This window comes from Haemaphysalis longicornis, unplaced genomic scaffold (assembly GCF_048455015.1).
Source record: "Haemaphysalis longicornis isolate Haplotype H1 unplaced genomic scaffold, Haemaphysalis longicornis Haplotype H1 scaffold_5, whole genome shotgun sequence".
NCBI lineage: Eukaryota > Metazoa > Arthropoda > Arachnida > Ixodida > Ixodidae > Haemaphysalis > Haemaphysalis longicornis.
The window spans coordinates 19,750,315-19,768,967 of record NW_027526385.1 but is presented as its reverse complement, the minus strand read 5'-3'; the positions used below and the strand labels follow the sequence as shown (position 1 = coordinate 19,768,967).

Below are 18,653 nucleotides of genomic sequence, written 5' to 3'. Positions count from 1 at the left end.
GTCGGCTCATTATCTATTAAACATTTAGTAAGAAAATTTTCAATTTTTTTTTTGTTTAGAAGCTATAAATATTGCAAATAAATGGTTTGACTCTAGGCGTCTGCTCCCAAACAGACTTGCTCTGCTCTAAAACTACCCTTTTGTTGCTCCAAAACTGCTCTGAAAGGCTCAAGCCTGCTTCCCCCCCTGTAACAGTGGCTAAGGTGAGCTGGTGAGCTCAAGAATCATCATCATCATCACCAGCCTATCTACGCCCACTGCAGGGCAAAGGCCTCTCCCATTATTCTCCAATTACCCCGGCCCTGTGCCAACTGTGACCAATTTATCCCTGCAAACTTCTCGCTCTCATCTGCCCATCTAACTTTCTGCCGCCCCCTGCAACGCTTGCCTTCTCTAGGGATCCACTCTGTTACCCTTAATGACCAGCGGTTATCTTGCCTTCGCATTACATGCCCTGCCCACGTCCATTTCTTCTAAATTTCTACTAATATGTCCTTAACACGTGTTTGTTCCCTGACCCACTCCGCTCTCTTCTTGTCCCTTAATGTTACACCTATCATTTTCCGCTCCATTGCCCGCTGAGTCGTTCTCAATTTAAGTTGAACCCTCTTAGTGAGCCTCCAAGTTTCTGCCCCGTAGGTGAGTACCGGTAAGATGCAGCTGTCATACACTTTCTTCTTCAGGGACTACGGTAGGCTGCCACTGAGAATGTCTGCCGAATGCACTCCACCCCATTCCTATCCTTCGAATTATCTCTGCCTCATTGTTGGGATCCGGGGTGACAACTTGCCCTTAGTAGATTTATTCGCTTACCACTTCTACTGCTTGGCCACCTATCTGAAACCGCTGTGCTGTCCCCAAGCTCAAGAATGCAGGTTCGATACCCATCGCGGTGGCTGCTTTTCAAATGAAGGTGGAAATGCGAAAACACCCTTTTATCGAGATTTCGGCGTACATCAAAAGTGACTTGGTGGTCAGAATTAATCCAGAGACCTCCTCTACTGCGTGTCTCATAGCCCTGGTGTAGCTTCGGTGCATTATAACCCAGAAATTAGGAAAAAAAATGGGTTGGATTATCTATTGTTTTCTGGGTACTGGTCCCGTATATGTTTCCTTGGTGCTGAATATGTTTCCACCTGCTTTCCCTGCCCGCTCCTTGCCACCCAGGGGTGCTTGAAGAGAAGGAGGAGGAGTTGGTGTCGTCAGAGCCGGACGCGACCGACACCGGCGGCACGGTGGACACCAGCTCTTCGTCAGAGGCACAGGCTGCGACAGAGAAGCCAGCTCCGTCAGGTGTGCTGAAGTCGGCTTTGTATTTACTACTGGGACTGCGTTTTAGGGACTACAATACTGGCTTTCATTGCCGTTAATACAGTAGAATCTCGATGATACGATTCTGGGTGATACGAATTTCGGGATGATACGAATTTCTGAAAAGTCCCGGCAAAGTTGCATTGTTTGCAATGGGAAAAATTTCGGCTGTTACGAACGGACCTGCGCGGCCCGGCGGATGATACGAACGAGCCAGCGAGGCGCCCGACTGCCGAACAAGCAAGTGACGGCTCTCTCTCTCTCCATTTGTCACTTTTTTTCTCCGGAAACGGTCGGGCTGTTGTTTTCTGCTCGCGAAAACGCGCCCCGCACGCCCCATGCGCGCCGCGAAACCTCTCGCACGCTGCGCGCGCCGCTGCCGGCGGCGGCAACATGGCGGCGGCTTCGGCCACAAAGTGGCACGGCCGCTTGAGCGACTGCTTCTAGCCGCTCTTTAAAATGCCGCTCAAGGCAGACACAAAGTTTCTTGTGCAGTAAAGGAGCTGATAACGTTGGCGAAAACGGTACTATAAAACACCATCCGCGCCGGTAGTGAAAGCGCCTATAAAATATCTGCCGGAGTGCTAAGCCTAAACATCTCGGGCGGAGCCACCGCGGGTTGTCTCGAGCGTTTCGCAAGTCGTCAGCGTCTTTTTCTGACCGAGGTAGGCGATACCGCGGGCGCGAAATCGTCAATGCGGCCGTGAAAATACAGCGCGCGCAAAGCCGAGGCCTGCGAATCGCGTGCAAAAACGCACCACGCGGTTCACGCTTGACTGTTGCGGCGTGTAGCGAGCTTGGACACCGGGAGTGAGGAGACAAGCGCGAATCTAGGCGAAGCGTTACGCGCTCCAGAAAGGACTGCTTTGTGACGTGGGGGTTTAAAAAAAGCAGAAAAAATCACGGATTTGTTCACGCGAAAGTAAGAAAAGAAATAAACGAAAACTTTTTTCAGCGCTCAATTTTTTGGTCTTGTTGGTTCATACGAATTTCGGATGATACGAATATTTTTCGCGGTCCCGCGAGATTCGTATCATCGAGATTCTACTGTATTTTATTTACTGCTTGTATCTTTGAGGTAAATGTGCGCTTCGATGGAGGAGGCTAGTAATCGGGTGTGAATGTAAATACCGCACGCTAGAAGAAAAACGTCTTCTAGCATCGTCTCTAGTTTTGTTTTGTTGTAGCGTCGAAAAGCACTAGAAGAATAAGCTGAGGGAGTGGGAGGTGTTATCAAAAGGATGTTAAAATCCTGCGTGGGTTGGGTCGAACAATATTTTGTTTTTGGTATAACTAGTGGGTTCTATTCTAAGAGAGATCACTGTTATCATTTTAACCAACAACATATCTGCTGTGTCCAGACTTGGCAATTTTTTGTAATGTGGAAAACAAGGAGCACTTTTGATAGTGACTGTGTAGCATGTGACAGGGATGACACCCACAGGATGACATTGATGAATTTTAAAATAATTCGTTGAGTAGTAGGCTTTCATTACAGCCATGTGTTGGTGCTAGCTGCGTATGAAGAACTTCGTGACAGACCTATGGCGCCACCTATAGGGACCGGGCGGCCGTTGTATGGCACCACCGTCGCTTCAGCGAACAGCGCCGCCCGTGGCGAACCGCTCGTCAGTGGAATGCCGGTGGCGGTCAGCGCAGCGTTATTGTGCATGGCTTTCTGTCGTTTTTCTGCGGTGCGGTTTTCAAAGCGTGGATAACTACATGGGATTTTTTCAGATCGGTAAATCTTGAGCATGGATGTGACCTTTACGAGGCATGTCATGTGTGTGATTTACGCCCACACTCAGTATTTACAAATAGCAGACGACGCTCAATGCACCAAGCTGGAAGTCAAGCTGGAAGTCAAGCTGGAAGTGAAAGTCCTTTCCTTCATGCAATTTTTTCATGCCTGCATGCAGTTTCGCGTATCGAGGAGTATGTTGCAGCTAAATACTCCCACAAAGTTGTTGTGTGCAACCGATTCAGGAATGCGGCGCTGGCCTTTGGCAGTTGATGACGAAACAGCGTCGTGCACAAGCGAAATACAAAGTTGGGGGGTGCTTTCTAAGATTTACCTCAAAACAGAAATTGTGATGGACGGCGCTTCGGTAACTTCATTAACTACGGCTGAAACGAGTTTAATTTCGCAGAAATGCTCTTACCACAGTCATCGGGAATTGTTTACAGAATAAATACCGCATGATAGAACGTTATTGCTTGTCGTGAAGAAGCATTGCTTCACAAGAATTGCAATGGTTTCTGGCTAGTATTGGTTAATGGTTTCTCAAAAACCAATTCCTGCGTGGCTGAAGGACGATAGACAGGAGGGTGCCGAAAATCTGTACTCAGTTTCACAACTGAATGCTGCGGTCGTTTTACAAGCTGCTACGTACCCTTGAAAAATCCACTTCTCCGTCTAACGACGGTGACGGTTTCTCGCAAAACTTTCTCATGCGGCTTTCGTTGGTGGCCTTCTGGATTTAAACTTTGACTACTTGAGCTTCGAACTTTACCAGCACGCAGTTTGGTCTTTTGATCGCAGCGTCTTTGACCAATTCCCATTCGATTTTGCGCGAAGAAAGCTTTGCGTTCAACCATGGTAATCATTAGACGGAGGGCTAGATGATTTTTCTGTTCAATTTTGAACTTCCGTGCACCCCTCTCCAAAGCTAAACTTTTTCCAGCGTGTCGGAAATGCGTCTGTGCTGGAGGACTCGGGGTGATGCACCCATATTTTAGGCAACTAATCGCGCGTTTTTGGCATCTTCACAAGGCATTACACGATTTTTTAGGTACTCTGTAAATATTACTTAAGCATTAAAAAACACTGACTGACGTTAACACTGCCACATTTTTAACTATCGGTGCCAGCATTTATTTCACGCAGGTGGTAAAACGGTAAGGGGAGGAGGGATGGTTTGTAGCTTGGGTGAATAACTTTAGCTGATAAAATGACCACCACAAAAGTGGGAGTACCACTTCTGAATTCAGGCTCCCATGCTGTCACAGTGTCGCTCAACAAAACCGAAGGCACAAAGCTCACGGTTACAGAAGGAAAGTGTAAACTACCGCAACATTTCTACGGCTACACGGTAATCCATCTCGTACGCAAGTGCCTTTCTCTTCAAAGCACACGTATCGAGGTATCCCAGCGCTAAGGCTGGAGTGGAAACCGTAGTCATTGAACCCAGTGAAGATAATTGAAAGTAGTAGAAATGAATACTAATATTCATAATAGTTTTATTCCTACTCAGATCGCGCGGAGCCATGCGCAGAGCGCTGCAAAAAGCGTTCATGTCAGTGTAGCCCGTTTCCAAACTTAGAAGCGTCAAATAAGTTTATATGGCTGTTGGTGCATTTAAGAAGAAATGAATACTAATAATAGTAGTTTTATTCGTACTCAGGACGGGTGGAGCCAAGCGTAGATCGCTGCAAAAAGCGCTGATGCCATTGTAGCCGATACCCAACTTTAGAAGCGTCCGGCAAGTTTGCGTAGCCGTTACTGCATCTAAGAACCCAACACATCTGTCTAGACTTCGTTTCATCTCACATGTCCGCCCACAACACCACCAAAACATTCAAAGCACCGAAGCAAACACGACAAAAACAACAAAAGGCTGTGTAGTCCAATTCACCGGCTCATTCCACTGACGAGGGGAGCGCCGAGTGGTGGCGCCACCCGTCCAGCTGCCCGGTCCCTATAACTGCTGTCACAAGTGTAGTGCTGGGAAGGGCATTGAGTGCGAAGCGTTAAGTTGTGAAGGGGTGCGACGTTGACCTATGCCGTGCTCAACTGCCTGTTCCTCCTATACCCAGTAGCCTTCCGCATTCTATGTGTTTGTGTAGTCGTTTGTGTAGCTAGTAGACATTAGAAGATTTCTTGGGGGGGGGGGGGGGGGAAGGGGGGGGGGGTGCTTTGGAACGTATTACAGAGACAAGACATAAAAAATGAACATGCACTTTTACATGAAGACGATGTGAAAGTACGTTTTCTTGTGTGTCTGCCTCTGTAAAATGTTCTAGCGCAACCCTTCCAACCTGCCCAATACCAAGCTTTACTGAAATTTAAAGTATTATTTTCGAAAGCCTGATAAACAGAAGTAAAATGGAGAGTCGAGCTAGTTGGTGAACATGCATCGTTAAAAATGAAGCACGAACTGTAAAACACAGACAAGAAAGTGCCGGTGCTGTCTTTCTTGTCCGTGTTTTATAGTTTGCGCCTAATTTTCAGCGATGCTTCAGTTAGCCCCAGCTCAGCTTGCTTTGAGCAGTAACTCATCAGTCAAGAATAACGACGTACTGAACAAAATCGCACAGGTGTCGGCACGCCCGCAACAACACCGTCCACGCCGTCCCAACAGCAGCAGCCGCCGGCACCGCAGGCTACGACGTCTCAGCGGCGGCGCATTGTGTGGGAGGAGCCCGAACCAGCCTCCAGCTCCGCCCCCGCACCCACACCTGCTGTTGCGCAGGCGGTGGGCGGAGCTCAGTCGGCACCAAGCCCCGCTCACTTTTCTCCACCCACACTGCACACCTCACCCGCCCCGAGCGCGGGACCCGGGCTGATCTCTCCACAACAGCAGCAGCAGCCGCATCCGATGCAACAAGCGCGGGGCATGCCATTGGTCCGCGGTCTTCGCGGTCGCCGGGTGCGATTGCGAGGGGCGTTGCCCCAGGGGCGGGGCATGGGGCCAGGGGGGCGGGGCTTGGGCCCCGGAGGCCGTGGAGGGGCAGGGCCAATGTGGACACCCGGGTGGAGGGGTGGCCGACCACCCCGCGGACCGCACCCCTTCTAAGGGGACGGCAGGAAGCACTGAAAGACCATGACAAAAAAAAGGCAAAGAAACGACGATACAAGCACAGGGCAAAATAACCAAATCGTTTTGTCAGGTTGTACCTGTGACGAGCATTTCAGGGAGCGCCTTTCGAATAACGCGGCATCCAGTTTTTGTTCTAGTTGATGCTTGTGGTGTTCATCTTTACGAACTTGTATTTGGTTCATTTTGTTGCTTTTGACTGTGGATTCCTTCTGAGACGAAGCAGCGACCAGGGGCCATGCATTGCGTAAAAAGCGGCACCAAGTGCTAATACGGAAGCAGAGAGGATCGCGTGTTGACTGGGGCTGCCAAAGTGCGGCTGTACATATATCAAAGGATGACAGCGACATGAATGTGATGTGGGGGTAGTGCCTCTTAGGAAATCTGTTTTGTCTGGGCATCTTTGGAAAATGACAACGTTTGAAAGGAGAAGGAATGACTCTGAATGTATCTTTGATAGATTTGTTTACTAGCCTTTGTACCGTATGTTTGGGTGCGTTTGATACGCCTGTTTTTTAATTTTCGTTTTTAATCTTTCGCAATAAAGCTGCTGAACTTGACTCTTTGTTTCAACAGTGTTTCCACCTGGCATGCCATGAAACGTTTGAACATTTGGTGGTGAAGGTTTTCTTGATAGCCTGGTGCGCTCAAGTTGACACATGCACGCAACAAATGAAACAAGGCAAGTCTAGAAAAAAATGTGTGGCTTGTAAGGTTTTTGGCGCAGAAATTCCAGCATCTTTGTCTTGGCACCGCTCATTTAGGATGTGGCATATCATGGTGAAACTTTTTTTCACATGTTACCAACTTGCCCAACCCTGCACTTTCCTCCCACAGTGAACTTCCACAGTGCAGAGAGCAGACTTTTTTAAGGCAGCGCCTAAGTGTATAAAACCCAGCGTGAACGATTAGTCCTATAAGCTAAAATGTTCTCTAGTAATGCAGCTTCCTCCCCTAATCTGCTCCAAATTTCTACAATTGGGGAAAAGCTGGCAAGCTTCAGGGAACACCTCGTTGCATGAAATGCACGCATGAGGTGATGATTCAGCAAATGTTTGCGTAGACCAAAAGCATGTGTTGGAAGTTATATATGTATTGGTACTTGACCGCTGCTGGGGTGTAAGTGCCATTTCTGTGTGAGCTACAGCCAGGAGTAGTGGCATGGTTTGAGGCGTACGAAGTGGATGGTGTCAGTCGGCAGGTGCGCATGTGAAGGTAAGGCCGCAACAGGAACAACTTGGTATGCGCACCCAAAATATGCAACCGGTTTTCAGCAAACAGCGGTGCACAGCACGAGCTCATTTAATTCACAAGAACAGTCACCATTTACCATGCACTAGATACGCAGATGCATTGCCCTACCCTCATCAGAAAGCGCATGCAGCCTGTGTCGTTAACACGCAAGGCACATAACTGGCTGCAGCAACCATTCTCACCACTTCCATCGAGACTGCTCAGGAGTTTGCCATTGCTCTTGCTGCCACAACAGGCAAGGAATTTCTTACTGTTATCACCGATTCACAGACCGCCTGGAGAAACTTTCTAACTGGCTGTATCTCTCAACCGGCACTCTACCTCTTCGTCTAGTAAAAAGACTGCCAGAACTTAAAAGGAGCCATGAAGACGAAATACAAGTTTGTGTTATTCAGAAGATTTTGTGTTTTGTAGTGCCCCCAGCACTCGTCCGGATGCAAAGGATGCTTTATTCACTGAGGAATTAATTGATTTACATTAATATTTCGATTTTCCCGCTAAATCGTGCATTTTCATGATCTGCAATGACATCTCGGGAACTAGAGCCACTAGAAGAGGTAACAGGAACCGACCGCTTTGCAGCCGATTGGGAAGCCTTGCTTACTGCCAGTGAACCTAGATGGCGCCACCATACTGTGGAAAGCCATTTTCTGCCTTTGGTTTAGTTTTGACCGTATTTAAACCTGGCTTGTTTTTGTTCAGGGAGAAAATAATCTTTTCGTGAAACAGAGTGCTTGCTCAACAAATATGGTCACATAAGACGCCGTTGCTTGCGTCAATCGGCCAGTGTCGTCTGAGACAGCCCCGCAGTCCTCTGCAGCTAAACCAAGCATAGTGCACGCAATACCAACAACAGTATGCATCGGTACTTCTATGTTTACGTGTGCTTTTGTAACTTCCACTGTTTGTGTCACCATTCTTATTGCTTTAAAAAGACTGTGCCCTAAATTTAAGTGCAAATAGCTCATTTGGCAAGCTTATAAGCTCTGCCTAATTTGTGTTTGCTTTTGCTGGCCTCCGCCAATTGCAGAGCAGGGTGGTATGTCATAGGTTCTGTTGCGGGAAATGAGCGAGTGGGTCACATGGCCTTTCCCTTTTTTCCTAATTATGTAGCTTATTTAAGCGAAGTTTACGTTAAAAGTGGAGTCAGTATGATTCTAATGAGGCAATCTTTTGAATGAACCAAACTTGTGTTTTCTCTTCATGGCTCCTTTAAGTCATCTGGTCACGCGGCCACCAGTCCTTCGAAGGGAACGAGGCGGCACACGCCACTGCCCATGCTCATACCAGGCCATTACCTCAAAAGGAGAAAACGATTGATTACCTCAAAAGGAGAAAACGATTCAACTGCCTCAAAGCCAGCGCCACTCCACACATACACTGAAATCATATCCCACTACAAAAACGATCGCCGTCGCTTCCCACCACCTCATTCAGAATCAACACGCAATGAAGAAACATTTTAGCACCTACAAATCAATTCATATCCCCATGACACCCTACTAACCGCTATGTACCCCACCCAATACCCTGCCATCTGTAACTTCTTCCCTGTTGCTGGCACCGTATACCACGTGGTATGGCAGTGCCAACGGACCGCTACTCTAACCTCAAATCCCAACCCCCACCTATGAGCAGTGGGTGGAGCAGCTGATCAGTTCCGAGCTCACGGACCAGCGCCGACTCGTGGAACGGGCCGGGATGGCCAGCCAGCTCCACGGCGTCTTGAAATAAGGGTACCTCTCGCTGGGTGCAGGCCCTAAGGACTTCCTCCGGCTCATTAGTACAATAAATCTCTCTCTCTCTCTCTCTCTCTCTCTCTCTCTCTCTCTCTCTCTCTCTCTCTCTCTCTCTCTCTCTCTCTCTCTCTCACTCACTCACTCTCATATTTGATGCTAGTAACTTCGTGAATGATGCAATAAGGGCCCCATATTGAGAGAGCAGCTGCTCAGAGAGGCCGACACAGCAGGAAAGGCACCACACCAGAACAAGGGAACCAGGAGAGAAGTGGGCTGGACGGTGTCGGCGACCGTATTGAGACTTCTGGACCACTTGCGATGCTGAAAGCCTTTCCCAAGCCAGACGGGCCACGTCAGCTGTTGCTATGATATTGCGCGCGTACTCGGTAGACGGTGCAGTTGACGCAAAAAACAGGGTGTCCATGGGCAAGCGCGGTTCTCATCCGAATGGAAGATAGAATGGCAAGCGACCAGCAGTACCATACTGCGAATAATTGTACGCAATTGTCGCGTAAGGCAGCGGAGCGTCCCAGTTAAGAGTGATCGGACGACACATACATGGCTAGCATATCAGTGAGCGTCATATTTGGCCTTTTTGCAAGTTCGTTAGTTTGGGGATAATAAGCGGTGGTCATTTTGTGTTTGACAGAACAGGATTGAAGAATATTGTCAATGAGTGGTGAGCAGGAAGCAACCACGATCTGTGAGCAGCTGTCGGGTGGCACCATGACGCAAGAGCACGTCAGAACAAACAAAATCACTAGCCACTGAACATTCTGAATTTGGAAGTGAAACTATTAGGCACACGACGTAAAGGTGACACAGGAGTAAGGGGAAAGGTATAAACGAATTTCATTTCTCTCGAGCTCTAACAGTGGTCAGACACATATAACCGTTTCCTGGTAATTTCCGCTACTTTCGCTTCCCCGAAATTTTCGCGTTCGGTTGGACTAAACTAAAGACTTACTACTTTCGCTCCATAAAAAATTTCGCTGTCTGTATAGCCTGCCTACTTTCGCTCCCCCCAAATTTTTGTTGTCGGATGGAAAAGCCTTCCTACTTTAGCTCCCCAAAAATTTCCACTGTTGCCTTGACTATAGCATTACCACTTTCGCTCCCCAAAAATTTGCGCAGTCGGCTGTAGTATAGCCTCCCTATAGTTTCGCTCCCGCGAAATTTCCGCTGTCAGGCTGGACTATATTCTTATTACTCTCGATACTCCAAATTTTCGCTGTCGGTTCGTACTTTCGCTCCCCAAAAAATTTCCTCCGACGGCTTTTTTCTCCCCCTAAATATTTGCTTAAGTCTGGCTTGTAGCCTTACCACTGTTGCTTCCACAAAATTTCTGCTGTCGGCTAGACTCTTTACTACTTTCCCTTCCCCCAGATTTTCGCTTTCAGGTGGAAATTTTTGGGGAACGAAAGTAGTAAGTAGTACTACTTTCGCTCCGTCCAAATTACAGCTTTCGTCTGGACTATAGAAGCCTTACGACTATTGCTCTCCCCAAAATTTTTACGGTCGGCTGGACTATAGCCTCACTACTTTAGCTCCCCAAATTTACATTGTCACCTGAACTATTGCCTTACCACTTTCTCACCCCCAAAATTTCAGCTGTCGGCCAGACTAAAGCCCTACTACTTTCCCTGTCCCCAAATTTTCGCTTTCGGGAGAAAATTTTGGGGGAGCGAAAGTAGTAAGTAGTACTACAATCGCTTCTTCAAAATTTTCGTTTTCGGCTCGACTACACCTTACTAATTTCGCTCCCTCAAAATTTCCCCCGGCTTGCACGGGAAATCGCCCCTATGGAAAGATGCAGCTGCAAAAACGCAGTAACTTTTTTTTCCACTTTCGGTCTCCCAATGTTTCGCTATCGGCTAAACTAAAGCCTTCCAACTTACGCTACCCCAAAATTTTAGATGCGACTGCATCTCATTCACTCGCCTTGTCCATGCAGCGTCGGCGTCGTTGTCGTCCTCCCCTCCCCCATTCTCCTCGCCGCGCGAGGTGCGCTCTCCGCCGCTCACCCCCTCTCCTCTCCGATAGCGAACACTCTCTCGCGAGGGGCATTGGATTGGATTCGATTGGGTTGGCTTGGATTGGATTAAAGTGGATTGTGTTGCGCCATAGCCGCGCCACGTTGCGTCATAGCCACGGTCGTTCCAGCACCGGCGTTCCGATTTCCATCGATGCGTTGAATGGAGCCTAACAATTCTGCTATCGCCCGCGCAACCGTAACAAGCACCGATCACTGTGATAACAGGAATGCTAGCACCACTGAAGACAAGGCTGCGAAGCGGCGTGAACGTGATGCTGAACGCAAACGATTGAAGCGAGTAGCCGATTCCGAACTTCGTAAACGTGATACCGAACGCAAACGGTTAAAGCGAGCAGCCGATGCTCGCTGTGGCGTCGCATCTCCACAGGGTTCCCCTCGCGGGAAGGTGGGGTAATTTTTTCTTTGTCGGCTGGCCTTACCATTTTCGCTTCCTAAAAAATTTGCACAGTCGGCTGTGGTATAGACTTTCACTCCCCCGAAATTTCCACAGTCTGCTGGACTATAGCCTTGCTACTTTAGCTCCCCAAAAATTTTCGCTTTCGGCTGGAGGCTTACTACCTTCGCGCCCCAAAAATGTTTGCTGTCGGCTGGACTATAGCGTCCCTATACTTTCGCTCCCCAAAATTTCCGCTATCGGCTGGACTTCCTACTTTCGGTCCTTCAAAATTTCCGCTGTCGTTTGGACTATATAGCCTTGCCACTTTCGCTCCCCCAAAATTTCAGTGTCGGCTGGACTATAGCCTTCCCGCTATCACTCCACCCCCCCTATTTTTGCTTTCGGCTTGGCTATAGCCTTAATGCATTCCCTGTCCCAAAATTTTCGCTGTCGGCAGGACTATAGCCTAACTAGAGTTCCTGTATATGCTCCCTCATATAGAGGAACTCTAAGCCTAACCACTTTCGCTCCCTCAAAATTTTCACCGTCGGCTCGTCTATGGCCTTACTACTTTTTTGCTCCCTTAAAATTTCCACTGTCAGCTCGACTATAGCCTTACTACTTTCCCTGTCCCCCAATTTTCGCTTTCGGGTGAAAATTTTGGGGAAGCAAAAGTAGTAAGTAGCACTACTATTGCTTCCCTCAAATTTCCGTTTTCGGCTTTCGCTCTCCCAAAATTTCCGCTGTCGACGCGACTACAGACTCGACTAGACTATAGCCTTACGTACCACCTTAATTCGCTCCCATAAAATTTCCGCCTCCGCTCCCGCGTAACATCCATCCTATACATAACAAGGAGCGGCGAGAGGCCAGAGTCCGTGCCCTGCAAAGACGCTTTGCGAAAGTCGAGAACGTTGCCTACGTGGACGCGGCCGATTACGCTGGTCGCGAGGCAATGGCCATAGCGGTGGTCAACAATCAGGGTAACACCATCGCCTCCTCCTCTGTCCGCACGAGAGACTCGGTGGTTGGAGAAGAGGCAGTCATTGCTCTAGCCATGGTTGCCTCCACAAAAATCAAGACAATCATGAGCGACTCCAAATCAGCAATTCTAAATTTCTCACGAGGGCACATATCAAGGGAGGCGTCCGCAATCCTGAATACCGGTCTTCATCTCGAAAACCGGGCAGGCAAGGTCAACTTAATTTGGATCCCCGCCCACTCCGGCCTTGCAGGGAACGAGTCTGCGCACGAAGCCGCTCGAGGCTTTACCGACTGAACGGACGGCACTTCCGATGCGGAACTCGTCCCCATGTCAGGCAGGGACAGGCTGTTGTCGTACAGTGACATCACCGGTCATTATCGTTTAGGCCGGGCCCGCTACCAACCCGCGCACCCATCTCATTAAGCGGCATTCGGTAGTCTGGCGACTCCTACAGACCCATTCGTATCCAAACCCACTTGCATATAGCTATTGCTACCCAGGGCACTACTCCCCTGAGTGTCATAGATGTCAGGAACGAGCCTACCTGGTGCACATGTTATGGAAATGCCCGCAGGCGATCACAATTATGGCCGCACAATCACTAACGCTGAGCAGTTGGAGACGCGTGCTGCTCAGCTCCACCCCGGAAGAGCAACTCTGGGCCGTCCAGCTGGCTGAGGACGCTGCCAGAGCCCAAGGGCTCACGGCCGACGACTAAGTAACACAGCTGCAAACTTAATAAAGTGTACTCTCGCTCTCTCTTTCGGCTGGACAATAGCCTTGCTACTTCCGCTCCCCCAAAATTTCCGCTGTCGACTGGAATATAGCTTTACTATTTTCGATTCCCCAAGATTGTCGTTTTCGGCTGCACAATAGCATTACTGCTCTCACTCGCCCAAAGTTGTCTGGCTGAAACGCTCTGCTTTGCCGTGAAGGATTCTTTCGCAGTCGTTAGGGTTGTGGACTGATTGTCGATAGGCTGGACTTCGCGTCGCTGCGCGTCGTTCAACCCTTGGATATTGTTCGTCCATCAGTGAGACTAAAAAGGCTTCACTTTAAATTTAAACTACTTCAACCGTGTCGGAATGGCCCAGTCAGGTAGATGTCGGCTTCATAACGCGAGGAGGTATTCAGGGAGGTTGTGGCCATTACTACACCAGGGTGGCCAATCCTGCTCTGGTGAGAGAGTGCGTTACCGGCAATCGTTGTCGGGGTCAGGCCGCACCACAAGCCTCATCTGCAATTCCATAAACACGCGGATTTCTTTTTTAAAAAGTCCGGTGGGAATTGTCCGGCACCGGGATTCGAACCATGTTCCTTCTGCACGCGAGGCGGATGCTCTACCTCTACACCCATGCTGAGTAGACGGGACCGCCGGATTTTCTTTTCGGGTAGCCGTATAAAATTTTCACTTTACTATTCAGTTCATAAACAGAAATCTGTTCCATAACCGGGACCCCGTCGCTGAGTGCTGGCGTTTCGTTTCGTGTACTTCGGCTTGCTTTGTGTATTTGTATTCACTGGCGAAGCACGTATGCAGGCAGCCATATGGGTACGCCGTCACTGGTTACTCCGGGCTCCGCGGGATGTTGGTACTTGTCCGTGCTAAGGTGTGAATGGGATGTTCCAAACTCTACCCCACCGAACGTATAGTAATGCCTCGACTCCAATGTGAGCGCGATTAATAGCATCTCTGTTGACACCACCATTGAGAATCGTGTTGAAATAGAGCACACGACGCACGCCAGTGTTTTTTTCTAAGGCGTGCGGGCGCAGTGGCACAGCCGCGCCATGTCCGTGGCCGTTTCCAGTGTTGCCAAGCGAAGAAATCGATAGCTAAACTTTTCAGTGAATACCATCTATACGCTATCCTCCGAACCATGCGCTCCATCGATGGTGGCGCTGGGCGTCTGCTGTTCGACGAGGGGTGGCCGGTCGGCCGGAGAGGTGGCAAAACTAGGCCACCGTCGAGTTCACGCCCGCCCGCTGTTGAGGCTCGACCTGCCTCGGCGCAGGAGGGGGCCGTCCCGGAGGTCGCCTCTGCTGGAACCACTAAATAAGCTACGCTGAAGAGTAATGACACTGACGCATGGCGGCAGCCGCTGCCTAACGCCGGAGTGGCCAACTTTATGCGCCCTTTTGCGGCCACCATTGACGGGCGGAATAGGTACGAGCGCCGCTTGGCAACCATGACAGCTGTGCTTTTTGAGGATTTCGAGATAGCGCGTTGGCGCGACAGGGTCACGTTCGGTTACGGTAGCGCAGCTTATTTAGCAGATCTAGGTTACACAAGAACCACTAAATAAGCTACGCTTCTCTAGTGGCTGTGAGTAACGCAAGGGCACAGTCGTTCTTTCGCAGCTGGAAGTGAAGCAGGCGTTTTCCACCGTCCGGCCGGTTCAAACAGTGCGGTCACGGCATCGCTACTCTGCCTGGTACTTAAAAACTCACTCTCAACGTGTCCTACGCCACACTGTGCTCCGAAAATCGCGATTTATCGAAGAACGCGCGCACGCGGCAACACACCAAAATGTCAGCGCCCATGGGTCTTCCGGGGTAAACAACTGTCACGTGATGCGGCCGCTGTCGGCGGCATTCAACAATGAGAGAAAAGAGTGCCGATACTCTGTAACTGATCTAGTGATTCTAGCCTCTGCTGGTCAGGTGCGCTGCCTGTGGCCATTGGCGACGGTATTGCTGCGCGTCGGAAACCGCCTTCGGAGGGGTTGTCAAGAATGGCGACGACGACGATGACGATGCTGTACATAGGGCCATGAATACAAAATACAAGTTTGGTTTATTAGCAAGGCTGCTTTGTCCCAATAACAGTAGTACCGATTTTATTGCAATTTTTAGATATTATATCAGAACCCCTCGAGCTTGGAGACAGGGGAACTCCTCAAGGCTCGGTACTGTCTCCCTTTTTGTTCAATCTGGTCATGTACAAATTAGCTAGAACACTTCTCGATATTAAGGGGGTTAAACTCACCATTTACGCTGATGATGTTACCCTGTGGAGTGCTGAGGGCAGTGACGGCGAATTGGAGGCTCGATTGCACGAAGCTGTCGGGGCCACAGAGCTCTACCTCGCCCCCGTGAGTCTTAAATGGTCCCCAGAGAAGACGGAGTTGCTTTTCTATAGCCCATCTAGACCAGGACGCAAGCCCAGGGGTTGGGAGCAGGACAGGAGGCCCAACGTCGCGCTTTCTAACATGTACGGGAATCGCATACCGGAGGTCAATTCCATCAGGGTCCTGGCTCAATAATCGAAGGAAACTGATCCAATAACTTAATGTCACAGAAGATTACCGGGGAAACGGAAAACGCGTTACGAATGTTTCGACGCATTCTCAACAGGAATAGAGGCATAAGCGAGGAGTGCGCCATCAGGCTTATCCATGCTTTCGTCCTATGCCACATGTCTTACGTCGCGGCTATGCTCAATTGTAAGAAAACCGAAGAGGAACGCCTCGACACCATGATTCGTCGGGTTTTTAATGTAGCTTTGGGGCTTCCTGTCCTACAGATCTCATACTGGAACTAGGGGTTCACAATACGTTATCAGAAATTGCAGAAGTTCAGCACACTGTGCAGATAGTTCGACTGTCAGGCACTAGAGCAGGCAGAGATATTCTGGTAACTCTGGGCATCTTTACCGAACAGGATAAGGAGAGTGTCAGGCACCTTAGCAGATAAATCAGAGAGTCGATCGTGGCCGGTTCTTTCCCCAGAAACCGTTCTTTCCCGTTCTTTCCCCGGAGATGGTCTCGCGCCAAGGCACTTATAGCTGCGGCTCTCGAGAGCCCTACGGAGTCGGTTTTGTAGATGCTGTTCAGATAAATAGAAGACAGGCCTTTTCGATAGGCGTCATTTATGCTCAAGAACGGATGTGCAACGCACTATCTGTGTTTACCAAGAATCCGGAGGTTGCTGAGCAAATGGCCACTGCACTCGCTCTGCTTGATACTCAACATACGATCAATTTTAGCGACTGCAGGGCTGCCACTCAAGCCTTCACCAGGGGAGTGGCTGATGCCAAAGTGTCCAAGTTATTGGAAGATAGGTACGTCAGTACTAATTCCATAGCCTGGTTTCCAGCCCATATGGGCGGCCTCGGGGGAGGACAGCGGAACTTCAATGACTCCGCACACGAGGCGGCGCGAGGACTCATCAGCCGCGCTCCCTTTCAACCACCCCCTTCCCGACACAGGGCTTTTAAGGATCAACTTCAGAGCTACAACGAGCTCACCAAGCACTTCTACTTAAATCGACGTGAATTTAAACTCCCAAACAAAGGACTCAAAAGGGCGCAGTCAGTCACTCTCCGCATGCTACAAACGGACTCATACGCCAATCTTGGAGGATGAGCCACATCGACTCGGACTACGACGGAACTGCTACGTGTTCAAAGTGTGATGGGCGTGTGAACTTGTGTCACATGTCGTGTGGTTGTGCTACGCAAGCCTCCTATCAGGTGGATAAGGTCAAGAGGGACAGTGCTATCAGGAGCAGCGAACTTAAAGATCAACTCTAGGCTGTCCAGAAGGCCCGCATAGCGGCGGAGAGTCTCCAACGACTGTCTCCTCAAGCTTGGGCTTCACAACACTGTGGACAAGCTGATTGAGGGCCACCTGCTCAGTCAGCGCTACCGGCTATCAAGGATGGATGCGGGCAGGACACTTCAACTGAGACTGGGCATGAACTTCTATGATCGCCCTCTAGAATCCACGGAAAATATCCCTGGCGAACTACGCCGAAACATCACAGCGACCCCCTTGCCAAAAAACATGCACCCGCAGTTCCACGAGGTACGGAGAGAGGCGCGAGTTGTAGCCCTGGAGAAAAAATATGGCTCCAACGAAAACGTTTATTACGCGGACGCCGCAGATTATGCAGGCACGAAGCCGTGGTGGCGACCGTAACGAAGATAGACAGCCACGTCACGAGCCTCACTCTCACGAAAGTAACGACGCTACAGGCCGAAGAGGTAGCTATAGCACTGCACGATAACGCAAACACCTGCGGAAGTAATCATCACGGATTCTCAGTCAGCGTGTAGGAGCTACCTGCAACGCCGCATCTCGCACACCGCAATGAAGATCTTGAGCCAGAACCCTTTAAAGAGAAGGGTATCGGTTGTCTGGACACCGGCTCACACTTCTCTCCGTGGCAATGTCTTTTCCCACGAGTCTGGTCGAGGTCTAACCAGCCGAGCGCCGCAGAGAGTTGGCTAGAGACGGCCATCCCCTTGACAACATTAAAGGAGGTGAGGCAATACTACAGGCTAGCCCGGCCTACGCTTGCCCCTGCAAAACCCTGCTGTCAGCAAGAAAGAGGAGTGCTACTGGCATCTCCTGCAAACGAACACCTTTCCCCATCCTAACAAGCTGCACTTCATTCTGCAAAGCACCCTGCACTCTATACCCCATGGTGTGGGAGTGCCAGCTCAACCCGCCACTTTCCGCGATTTCTAACCCCTCGGTTGAGCAGTGGGAGGGAGAACTGGCCAGCTCGAGCGTCGAAGAACAGCTTCGGCTGACTCACCGAGCTGGATGGCTGGACGCTCCAACAGGGACATGGACTGAAGAAACTGACCACTTGGCTCTTTGTTCTTTAATAAAGTTTACTCTCTCTCTCTCTCGCACTGTGCTCTTGCCAAAAGCTGTCATAGGGAGACGCAGTGTACCTTTCACCTTTAAAGGGCCCCTGAGATGGGGGTTTTTGGGGGGTCGATGGTATCGGAGTGCAACGGCTATTTCTTGAACTAATCGTGACGTGTTTGTGCGCTCTTGATTTAATCAATTTTTTACGAGCGTAAAAACACCAGAAAGCTACAAAAAACATATTTTGTGTGTGGGTGCTTTTACACAGTCACACATATTTGTTTTATACCGGAGTGTAAAGCACTTACACACCGGGCCAAACCGGGCTTGACGCTCCTCCGTTCTCGGCGGAAGGATACAGTGAGCGCAGGAGCAACGACGCTTGCAGACAGCGTGATCGCTCAGCGCTCCGTGTCTCAGTTTTCTTTGCATTTGCTTTCTTGGACGGTGTACCTGAAAGGATTCTTTGCACCATCTGTGTTTCGAGCGTAGCCTCGACGTTGCTTCAGAGG

General features: G+C 49.7%; 1 protein-coding gene across 1 annotated transcript in view; it reads left to right on the top strand.

The window, feature by feature from the left end:
* Positions 1-6,688, top strand: part of LOC144137939 (uncharacterized) — a 126,826-nt gene extending 120,138 nt beyond the window's left edge. Inside the window, exons 48-49 of the mRNA XM_077669971.1 lie at positions 1,168-1,293; positions 5,629-6,688. Coding sequence (XP_077526097.1) covers positions 1,168-1,293; positions 5,629-6,107 — 605 coding nt within the window. The 3' untranslated portion in view covers positions 6,108-6,688. The remainder of the gene's footprint in view (positions 1-1,167; positions 1,294-5,628) is intronic.
* The last annotated feature ends 11,965 nt before the right edge of the window (positions 6,689-18,653 follow it).